At 40.4% G+C, this 12,130-nt stretch overlaps 2 protein-coding genes across 2 annotated transcripts; both read left to right on the top strand.

Moving 5' to 3' along the window:
- The first annotated feature begins 213 nt into the window (after nt 1-213).
- On the top strand, nt 214-531 carry LOC105914173 (spidroin-1-like). Its single transcript, XM_012845171.1, has one exon. It carries the CDS (start codon nt 214-216, stop codon nt 529-531), a length of 318 nt encoding a protein of 105 aa, XP_012700625.1.
- Nucleotides 532-9,827: 9,296 nt separating this feature from the next.
- LOC101771752 (ethylene-responsive transcription factor ERF017) lies at nt 9,828-10,427 on the top strand. The gene has a single exon (XM_004966594.1). It carries the CDS (start codon nt 9,828-9,830, stop codon nt 10,425-10,427), a length of 600 nt encoding a protein of 199 aa, XP_004966651.1.
- Nucleotides 10,428-12,130: the final 1,703 nt, after the last annotated feature.

The raw sequence follows: 12,130 nt of genomic DNA, 5'->3' as shown, positions 1-12,130 counted from the left end.
TCGGAAGATTGCATTCGACATTTTCTGAGAAATAGATCAACATTTAGAAATACTACATTCAACATTTTTGAAAAAATAACTACTTTCAACATTTTTCTTGAACTATTCCAACATTTCAATAGAATGGATTCAACATCTACTAAAACCTATATCAACATTCTGAAAAATAAAATCGGTGTTCTTCTCCGACGACAGCAAGAGCGGCAGCTGCGAATGGAGGAGGCAGGGGCCGTGCCCGGCGGTGGTTTAGGGGAACGCCGCCACGGCGCGCCCGGCAGCAGGCACGAGGGGGCCGCGGCGGTGGCCTCGGAGGCGGCGGGGCACGAGGGAGCTGCGGCGGTCGCGACCGATCCACGAGGGCCCCCGATAGGCATGCAACAGGAAGGAGATAGGGAGCAAGGGGTGCGCGGGGTGCCGGCGGCCGCAGGCAATAAGAAGGAGACAGGGAACAAGGGGCGCGCGGGGTGCCAGCGGCTGCAGGAAGGCGGCGGGGCGCGTGCGGTTCTTGCGGGCAGCGGCGGCGGGGGTTAGGGTTGAGGAGATGGGTTAGATCCTATGGATGAAAATATTTGCACGAATCTCAAACAATGGAAGCTACATAACTAACGGGCTACCGGAAGCCATATAGGGTTGGTGGGTGGCTGGCAGGGGCCATGGGCCCTATATAGTTGATGAAAGTCCATGGTATACATGCATGCAACAACCTAATCAACATACATACATGCATGCATGCATGCATGCATACATACATACATATGCTAAATTTTATACTTAAATCTTGGTAATGGCTCCCCCAATTGTTTAATTTCATCCTGCCTCTATCCTGATGGGGGGTATACTTTAGCAATCATAAGAGAGATTTTCTTATTGAATCACATACCAATACTAATAACAACATGTTAATACCCATGAAATTAGAACTTTGTAAGTTTCCACTTTAGATAAATTCATTATATTTTGACTGAAACATTATAACACATTTATATCCATATTGATAGTGTAATTGTAAGCACTCTAGTTGTACTTTTTATAATATATGAATACAATCATACTTTCTCTTTTTTTACATGTCGCATTTATTTTATACTAAGTCAAACCTATTCAACTTCGACTAAGTTTGTGGAAAATTATATCAACTACACTATCACGAGCTCGAGCAGCACCTAGACTGCCTACCTGGCACGTAGCCGCCAACTGTTGTGGGGACTAGGGAGCCTTTGGCACATGCCGGTGTCACTGACGGCGGTGACGAATATCCTGGAGAACGAAGGTGGCACGTGCCCAGGCCTTTAGAGTTTTAGTTGAGGTTCACGTCTCAATCTCTTGACATTTGATAGCGATACTGGGTCGATCGAGTCACGTGGTTTGTTAATTTAGCGGCAAGATCACTCCACCAAATTCAGCCACACTTCAAAATCTCCATCATAGATTTTGCTATGCACCTAGATATACACTTATGTTTAGATACATAATAAATGTTATCAATCTAGAAATATCAAAACGACCTACAATTTGGAACGGAGGGAGTAGCTGCCAACATAACTACCAAAATCTCACGAAGAAGGTAGCCCATTCAGGCATATTCACCAACAAACCTGCACCGACATCAAAATGGCACCATAGACGTACAACATAGGCTAATTTTTTAATACTTAACATACTATCAGTCGCTTGTCAATCAGCTTCCCAACATGTTCGTATGGTTGTAATCTACTCGTTCCATCCCAAAATACTATTTGTTTTGGCTATATATCTAAACATAGTACATATCTATGTATATATAAAAAAGTCTAGAAAAGCAAAAATAAATAGTAATTTGGAGCAACAATTAAGGCAGGCCACGACCAGCAGCCAACCATATATTGTTCATACACGACGTACAGAATAACACAGGCCCTCTGATCATCTCACATGATGGTAATGGATCATGGCTCTAATGCTATTCCACAATCCAACTCAATCTTTAATTAATTTTAGATTAAAACATATAAAATTTTTAGCCCTACCATTTTAAGTCTGATCCTTAAAATTTATAAGCTATTTTAAAAAATAACCTGCAACAGATTTGCGCTGCGTATATATCTTAATAAAAAGGAGAATACATGTGCTAATCTACACCCAAACCTAAGGTTAGAATAGCGCTGCGCAAAGGAGAATAATAATTATAATATTAACACAACTCATGCCATCCAGGCACAAACTGCGACAAAAAGAATGATAGCTGCCAACATAACCACCAAAATCTCACGAACAAGGTAGCCATTTAGGCATATTCACCAACAAACCTGCACCGACATCAAAATGGCACGTACAGAAGCAGTTCCTCTGCAGTACTACATAGTGCAGTTGGACCACTAACACATGGGACCGGATCCACATGTTAGTGACTGCGAGCTGCAACTCATTACTGCAGATGAGCCCCATCCATGTACAACATAAGCTAATTTTTTTAAATACTTAACATGTCAGTCTCTCGTCAATCAGCTTCGTAACATGTTCATATGGTTGTAATCTACTCGTTCCATCCCAAAATACTATTTTTTGACTATGTATTTAGACATAGTATATATCAATGTATATATATATATATATCAAAAACTATGTATCTAGAAAAACAAAAATAAATAGTAATTTGAGACATATGAAGTACTTAATATCTCCTATTTATGTTTGAATAAAACCTCTCTTGTTATTGTGGAGTCCCTAAAATAAATGAGTAGAGAAAATCTGTCTGACGCACATGGGTGGCGTAACGGGTTAATTACATCATGTATCACGCCTCACTTGTATGAGTAGGCCTCAAGAATAGCATAGCGCCGACGAATGTGATGGCTGTCCTATAAAAAAAATCAGTGAACTGGTTGGGACCGGTTCATTCGAACGTAACGCTCAGTCTTACGATCACACTTGACAAATACATGCTCCATGGTTACATTAGCTGGATATACAGTGTAGTCATAGTATCATGACGACATGAAACTTACGTTGACGAAGACTGAGACAGGTTCAAAAGGGAAAAAGTCACCTGAGAGTCCGAGACACAGACGCAACACTGACCGCCTCCGGCTCTTAGCTTGTTCCATGAAAGATCCGGGAAGGTCACAGTCGTCCACGTACATGTGTAGGGCACACGTCACCCTCTCATGAACCTGCCGCCGTCATTATTCTTCACGCAGCTTCGATTCCCAAGGTGCGAACGAACGTCTCAAGGGATTGTAATGTAAACGTAAGCAGAGAGAATCTTGCACTACTACAAAACATAATATTGTAACTTGTAACATATTTATCAATGTGTTACGTAACACAAATGTATGTGTTACAGATGGCGTGGTAACACATAACTTTTGTTTCGTACAATTATGTTAAAAAATGATTATAGTAACACAAAATTAATATTACAGATAAAATGTTACAAAGATGGTAGTATATTGTAACACATAGAAAATAGTGTTACAACTAAAGTGTTACAAGTCCCTCTGAACTCCTTTCGTAATGACGTTATAATTAAAAAATTCTACTACACTTGAGCACTCACACACAATGCTTTTTCCTCCATTGGTCAAGATCGACTTGCAAAATCGTCCAAATTAACTCCCTTGTCGTTGCCATACCAAAGAAGATGAAAGAGCTTGCTGCACTTGAATAATGCAGCTATGAGAACTGGTCAGTCAGTACACGCAAGAGTAGCAGCGGAATGCCATGGGATCAATGACACAAAAAATATTGATTTCGGCTAAAAAGAGTTAAATTTTCGTATGACACTATCATTATTCACGTGTTTAAGCTAAGGTACACATTGTTGGCCGTTGCTTAGTGGTTGAGCCTTCCATCACGTGCCAGGAGGTCCTAGGGATCGAATCTTTGGCTGGGTCTAATTTTTTGCTAATCCTTCCTTCACGTAATTTAAAAATTAACCTGGTCAAGTTGGTTTCGAACTAGGAAGCTTTAGCAATATAAAATATCTGCGAGACCAATTAGCTACAAGCCTCATTTTGAATTTCAATTCTCTATTATTTTTAATAACGATTGGAACTTCTTCAAATTTCCAAATTTAATCAAATATTTGACAAAAAAAATAAATTTCATGAAATTCATGATTTTGACGGAGATATAAAAATTTGAAAAATGAAATCGAAAACCCAAGCGTTAGCTGTCGGTGATCACGTCATACACATGCTCCATGTAACTGCCATGTGAGTCCCACTCGATTAGGAGTGAGTCATACACCGATCCACTGGGAGAAGTCAGGTGGCTCAGCTCATCCACCGTACTGTCATATGGGCCTGCATTACGAGGACAATTGTCATGTCAGACCCCTCATGGCTAGACGCGCGTCCATCGGCAGTGGCCTCGTTTCACAACCCCTTCAAGTCACTATCAATAGGCCTTGTGCCGGTATTGGTCACATGGCATAGCCCCTCTACCATGCTACTAGATTGGCTCGTGTTAACGGGCAAGTTCCATGTGGATCTAGTAGTGGTCACATCGCATACCCCTAACATATCGCATACCCCTAACATGTTTCTTTTCTAGGTGGGCTCGTGTGGATCAGTAGTAGTCATGTCGCATAGCCCTTCCATATGACTGTTAGGTGGGCCTCCCATTAGCTTTTAGTGGTCATCCTTAACTCACTCTATGTCTATGCCAGGTTAGCCCGCCATCCTCGATTAGGTAATGGTTGCCGAGAGTAGGGTTGCTCCATACTAATGCTACGAGTTTTTTCTAACCCTATCTCTAACGGACTAATCCACTTGTTTAATTAGTTGTCGTATGTTATCAAATTTTTTTTTGGAACCAAATAAGCAATATACATGATCCATACATGTTTAGGTAATTCATACATACATGGTAAATTATGGAAAAAGCACCAAATATTTTTCACCGGATTGGTTTCCCACCACTCAAAACCGGCATTATGTTTATGTAGTGACGTAGATAGATTTTAATAAGTATCCGTATCATATATATATATATATATATATATATATATATATATATATATATATATATATATATATATATATATATATATATATATATATATATATATATATATATATATATATAGGTAATTCGTACATACTCCTACATTGTAAATTTTGGAAAACGCACTAGATTTGTTTCACCCGATTGGTTTCCCACCAATATTTCCCCTCACCCAAAACCGAAATAAATCAACACCCACCGTCCAGTGCCCACATTTGACCGGATCGGTTTATTACTTTATTCGCGAGGTAAAGCCGGCGGTTCAGTTTCTGAATCTCCTGCGGCCCCTTGCTCCCTTGTGATGCCCATCTCCTCCGAACCAACTACTCTCAGAGATCATCCCCAGACCCCAGCCCGGCCGGCTTCAAGTGGATCAGATCTTGATGTGTTCCTGATTCAATCGCTTTCAATTCCTGCAGGTTCGTGCACACACTCAACTTCTTTGCAGAAGAGATGAAGGTCCTGTCCCAGACCAGCGGTATGCATTCTCTCCTGATGATAATTCACTTACCTGTGACCTTCCTCCTCCTCTCCAAACAAATCTGCATCAAGTCACCGCCTGTTGTCCTGCACGATTGTATATAGCATTAATGATCGTCGCACTAGTGCCTGCCGCTTGCCGGGGACTTCTCATTCACCTTTGTCGCGGGGCCGGGGCCATCATCTGCACACCAAGCAACGACGTCGTGGATGACCTCGGCTTGCCTTCGCGTCAGAGGTCTCCTGACTCCTGCATGCCCTCATCTGGTAGGATGCATAAAGTTTTGTCATACTGTTGTTTTTAAATTTAATCAGATTACAAGATACAAAATGTTGTCACCAAATTTCGTGAATTCTGGTTCATATACACCATGATTAACCTCAGTCAACATATTTCTTCATGATTATTGGTTAGTAGTGTCATCTGATGGGAAATTTCTTGTAGGTGTACCTGTCGAGTTCATGCTAAAACAAAGCCGAGCATTCCGGCCAACATGTTCCTCAGCACACAGGTGGTGCTTGACGTATTTCCCATAGCCACAAGGTAATTTTTGTTCAATGTCAGTTTGATTGCGATATGATCTAAAATGAATTGTGATAACCTAAGTTGATATATCCTTAACAGTAATCTGAATTTATTCTTATGGACTCATGATTCTCATAGCTGTTCTACTAGGAGCTAGGGAAAATGCATATATGATATGAATTATCATTACTTTTTGCACAGCTTATATTACAATATAATATAGAAATTTAATTAATGCCTTTTGTTAAGTGTGTCCTATGCAATCCTTTTGCGTTATAGTCCAAAAGCAAATGCTAGTGGACTTCAGATAGGAAAACAATTCCGCAAAGTGCATATCAATCATCCTACATAGAAGATGAGCCATTAGTAAGGCCCATGACTGGCTAGAACACCACTGGTGGTGTCCATGCCAAAGGAGTACCAATTGCTTGGCCTTCGATTTCTGTATGTTACAGCTAGCGTTTTGAATATGTAATGTTACAAGTAGCTTTCTCTAGTTGAATGATCAATGTTACAACTAGCTTTATTTCTCTATGCAGGTTGAAATGGTCAATGATTCGATTCGTATATTTGCTTGTGCACGAGAATGGATCAAGAAGCAATGGATTTCAAGAACACTATATTTTGTTTCTAATGGCACATATTTGTACCATCTGGTTCTTTGTACATTTGCTCTCTAGATGTGAACAAGTACTATATATGCACATCTACTGTCGGTGTGTGTGTACTATCAAATGATGTGATCAAGTATTGTTGGTTTCCTTCCTACAATCAATGCAACTTACTTTGATAATTGAAATTTGTGATTTGTGTGATTGTGAACGTGCCATGTCAGCATTACATGCCATATGCAATTGTAAAATATTTTTTTGTAATTTTTAATGCGTTACAATAGGGACAACATGTGTTACAACATATATGTTCCTAAAATTTTGAATGTGCTACAACAGGTAAAATGTGTTACAAACTATATATTCCTTTGTTGTAAACTATGTTCCCATCATAATGTGGAAGTGTTACTAGAGCTAAAAAAATATATTACCAAAGATAATTGTTGTAACACTTAACAAATGTTCCACTAGATCACTAATTGTGTTACAGAGTAGTAACACTTTTTAGGATGTAATGGTTAATGGAACACTTATCTTTTGTTCCAATAGATCAAGCTATAGTAACATCACATAAGGGAACACTAACAAGATGTGTTACTAGGAGACACAATTACACATTTATTGAAGTATAGTAACACAAGTTGGTGTTACTAAAACCATGTTCTGTTGTAGTGTTGTCTTAGTGATATGATTTTCTCAGCAATTTTGTTGATGTGGCAAGATCATTATGATGAGACAGAAGAGTGAGTTTCATCATACTCCTTCTGTCCCAAAATAAGTGTTCATTTAGAAAAATTTGGACACATTAGTAGTTGTGGAAGTGTCCATGCTGCCCCTAATTACTCATATTAGTTGTGGTAGAAAGCTGTACAGTCTCTTTGGTTTTCTGGATCCAGAATAAATGCACGTGCATTGGAACCAGAGAAAAAAAATATCAATTGATTATTTCATTCGCTCGATGCATTTTCAATATAGTTTTTTTTATTGGTGTGAGTGTTGCTTTAATTAAATCTCACTAGGAGCTAAATGAACACTCTTTGTAGGACAAAATTTGAAAGCTAAACGAACATTTATTTTAGGACGGAGGGAGTATGTGAGAGGAGTTTCATCACCACAAACCCAGCAGACATAGTTACCAAGTTTTAAACCTTGGTAACTGTGCCATGAAATCGGGCACTGAATGGGTCTTAGGCCATCAAGTCTCCCATTTCTCCAAGTTCTACTAAAAATTTGGAGGGCGCACAATGAATGTGATGGCTGTACTCTAAAATTTCTCTCATTTTAAATACATGACGTACTAACTAGATTGCCCTAAATGTTACATTAACAACAAAAGATAGTAAGTGGTGGCACCTTTGTGGTGATAAACTTCTTTAATATGCCCGGTATCTCCATGTTGTTTGTAATTCAGAGCCACAATAATTGTTTTTTGATAATAAATTCAGAGCCACAATTATTGTATCATCAGTTGGCAATGCAATAAACCTTGTTCAAGAATCCTCAACCAATAATTCCCAACCAGAGAAAAGCCACCAGCTGCTTAGCAAAAAACTACCAATATACAATTATTAAAAGGACCAATAACCATCAAGAAGCACCTAGAAAATGTCAAAAAAAATCTAGTAGTATATTGGTAAAAACAAATTAAAACCCCGCTCCGTCCTATCTTTCATTTTAATTTCTTGCGGCATCTTTGTGCTGTTCCCTATCGCCTCGCTAATTGTCATAAGCAGCATTGTCCAAATGAGGCTTGCAAGCCTTCTTCCGAGTAGTTTCTGAATTTGCGGTTTGTTTGGAACTGCTAGGCCGTCATTGCTGACGAGTTTGAATTTGCTGCTTGTTAGTACTAACCCGCCTGATAAAAAAAACTTTTGAGTCTTCAAGCAATCAAACTAGCTAGTCCACCTGAGAAAAAGTGAACACGTGGCGAGGTACTACTCGTCGTACTCCTTGCCTGGAGTACAGTTTCTCTGCTGCTATCAACGAAACCGCGTGAGCATTCCATCGAAATCAATAACGGATCGTGTGCCGCCGCCATGCTTTGGCGGCGCGCCGCAACAGCCACGACCACCGCCACTACTGTTTCTCTGGAGGCTCATCCCCAAACTGATGCTCCTGTGTGTGCTTGTTGTGTGAACATGAATGGACTGATTTGGACTGTTTCATTCGTAGGTAATTCAGTCACATGATCACACCTGAAAGCAAGACAAACCAAATTGCTGTCAACGATTACGTACGATATTGAAGAATTTCTGCCTCCTTTAAGCCAAGCATTTGATATCTCATTCTGAGCGTAATGCGGAAGTTGCCCCTGCTTAGTAGTTTCATAAGATTTCCCACTAAAAACTACCTTCCCTATCCTAAATTTTAGGTTGTTTTAGACTTTTCTAAGTGCATAGTTTTTGCTATACACTTAGATATAACTTAGATATAATGTATGTTTAGATGCATAGAAAAATTGATAAGTCTATTAAAGCCAAAACGATCTATCCTTTTTTTATCAAACTAAAACATAATTTCGTTTTTATAACCCCCACTTATTTTAACACGTTTACTATACGTTCTTCTTTTTCATCATATATTATTTACTATCTTGTTTCGATTGCGCCACAACTTTTTTTTGACCTTTTTCATTGCGTCTCACTTGTTTCTAAAAAAAATGATCTCTTTGTCTAAAACACCCAATTACTTCAACACGTTCACATTCTTCCTTTCATCATACTCCCTCTGTTCCAAATTGTAGATCGTTTTGGCTTTTATAAGATCATAGATATTATTATGTATCCAGGCATACACTATATCTGAGTGCATACTATGCAACTAAAAAACTAAAACGACTTGCAATTTGGAGTATATTTGTTCCGCCGTATCAGCAGTCGTAACATAACTGTACCTCCAGGTCAGCTTCAGCTAGTCACTGACTTGACGCTGCTTCCTGGAATGAGCATACGCTGCTTCTGTTCTAAGTACAAGTTAACTTAGCCTGATTGCATTGTAATACTAAGGTCAAGGGAGCTGACCAATGTTGTACAGCCTCCAAGATATTTTCATCGAGTCACACCTGTTTGACCTATGTTCATTGGCAAGGTGATTTGTTATATATCCTGGAGATCAATTTGTTTCCCATGGGCCCATGCATGTAGCTTGTAGACTTGAGACGAGCTGCCATCCCCGCGTACGACGGCGAGCGCGGCCATTACTCGCGCTTCGTAAAAGTTCGCGCCATGTCGTCCTTGCCGCCGCCGCCGGAGCAGCCACACGCGGGGTCGTCGTCGGGGGAGGAGACGAAGTACAAGGGCGTGCGGCGGCGCAAGTGGGGCAGGTGGGCGTCGGAGATCCGCCTGCCCAACAGCCGCGAGCGGATATGGCTCGGATCCTACGACACGCCGGAGAAGGCGGCGCGGGCGTTCGACGGGGCGGCCGTGTGCCTCCGCGGCCCGGGCGGCGCCGACGGGCTCAACTTCCCGGGCTCGCCGCCCGCTGTCGCTGGTCTCACCACCGACCCGGAGGAGGTGCGCGCGGCCGCAATGTCACACGCAAACAAGGTCCCCACCAGCTTCACCGGAGCTCCGTCGTCGGAGGTAACCGAGTGGGCGGGAACTGCGGCGGTGCCTGCCCCGGCCCCGCTTCAGGTGTCCACGGAGACCTTCGACTGGTCGGAGCTCATGGCCAACCCACCGCCGCTCTTCTCACCGACCGTGGTGGGAAGCCATGCGCACCTGCCGGCGGAGTCGCTGACGCCAGCGACGGACGTGTACATGGATGAGACCGAAAGTGACTCGTGCCCGGGCCTTTGGAGTTTTGATTCTGGTGATGCTCCCTGATCAGTGGTGATCACGTTGACAACGGCGTCAGATGAACGAACTACATTTAAAGTAGGGTGGATATATTTAAAGGCCATCCATGCACATGTAGGGGGGAGGGGGGGAGGGTACACACTTGCCACTTTCGGGATTATTAAACATAAATCACGGCCCAGTTGTGATCTGTACTGTTTTTCTCTTTTCCTTTTTCGTTTATTCTTTTCTTCGTTTTGTTTTATGGAAAAGGTGTATTTTCCATCCCTAAGTATTGCAAAGTGTGACATTCATCCCTCGTATTTTATTTGATGCAAATCAATCCTTTAACTAATTAAATCGGTGCATTTATCATCCCCACCTTAGTTTAACAATGGTTCAGTGCCATCTAATGGCGATTTATGCCGCATAATGATTTGACTAATCCGTGTGTAGCAATGCAATATTCTCAGTTGAAGATATAAAGCCCACAAAAATAGTAAATCCTCCAAATTGCCTATCCAAAAAAATTTAATCGGAAAAATTAACGGAACCGATTCACGCCACGCCAAACTATTATAGGGATTGACTCAACATCAGACGTGACTACACAGTGATTATTAAGATGATTACATGGTCTAAACCGATGTTATATGACACTAAACTATTATTAAACTCAGGTGGAGATGATAAAATGCACCGATTTAATTAGTTAAGGGGTTGATTTGCACCAACTGAAATATGTGGGATGAATGTCACACTTTTGGATTACTTGAGGGATGAAAAATGCAATTTTTCCTTGTTTTATGATTTTGTTCATATTTCTTTTCATTTTTCTTTAATTATTGCTTCCTTCTCTTTGGTTTTTCTTTTTGTCATTATTTTCTTTTGTATACTTATAAACTTATTTGTTCGTTCGATATGTGTGTATATATTCCTCTCCGATCCAAAGGTAAAATCAACATCTAAAGTACGGTGGATATAAATTGTGAAACAGGTGCTCTGAGGTCATGGACATAGGAGTACAACTTGTAATTGTGAAACATACTTAATCTTCCATCTATCCTAAAATATAAAGCATACACGTATTCAAAATTTATCAAATATGAGGCATTCCAGACGTATTTGAACAATTGTTCATTTAGTTTTTTTCTTGGAGTTAGCATGATTATTTTGGCCGATTGATGGATTAGTTAAATTGCACTTCCTATTATCTGCAATTCCTATTAAAACAAGGGTTTTGCTAAGGTACTCCAAAATGACTATGGACCATCGATCTGGATAATTTTTACCACATATTACCTCCTAGGAGTTAATAGAAGAAATGCATATTTATTATTTTGGAAAGAGGGAAAGTAGGAAAAATATCTTTTAGTTAGATCCAACATGCATGCTACGCGCAAGATGGATCCAAAATGTGTAACTGCTGTTTTAGTGCTGCAAGGTACAAAATGGATCTTAACCTGTATGGTTTTTTTTTAAATGCATGCGACGTGCAGGTATGATCCAATTTTGTAATGATTTTTTTGAATGAAATGTGCAACAAAGTGGATCTCAACGTGTATGTTATTTTTTGGACTGTGAAAACCGTGACTCCTTATCTTATGTACCGCTTCTTTTTTCTATCTTGTGTGCCATTTCTTTCTTTTTTCGAACGTGTCATGAATTTGTTAAAAAACCATGACATGGGCGACATGGCATTGATAGAAAAATATGACATGGGTGACACCGACACGTGATTTTCCCCCCTT

The sequence above is a fragment of the Setaria italica genome, chromosome IV, assembly GCF_000263155.2.
Source record: "Setaria italica strain Yugu1 chromosome IV, Setaria_italica_v2.0, whole genome shotgun sequence".
In the NCBI taxonomy this organism is placed as follows: domain Eukaryota; kingdom Viridiplantae; phylum Streptophyta; class Magnoliopsida; order Poales; family Poaceae; genus Setaria; species Setaria italica.
Note: the sequence above shows the minus strand (reverse complement) of the source record. Positions and strands in the feature narration are given on the sequence as shown.

Excerpts from the sequence above, each read along its gene's own strand:
- LOC101771752 (XM_004966594.1), top strand. The coding sequence starts at position 9,828 with ATGTCGTCCTTGCCGCCGCCGCCGGAGCAGCCACACGCGGGGTCGTCG.
- LOC105914173 (XM_012845171.1), top strand. The coding sequence starts at position 214 with ATGGAGGAGGCAGGGGCCGTGCCCGGCGGTGGTTTAGGGGAACGCCGC.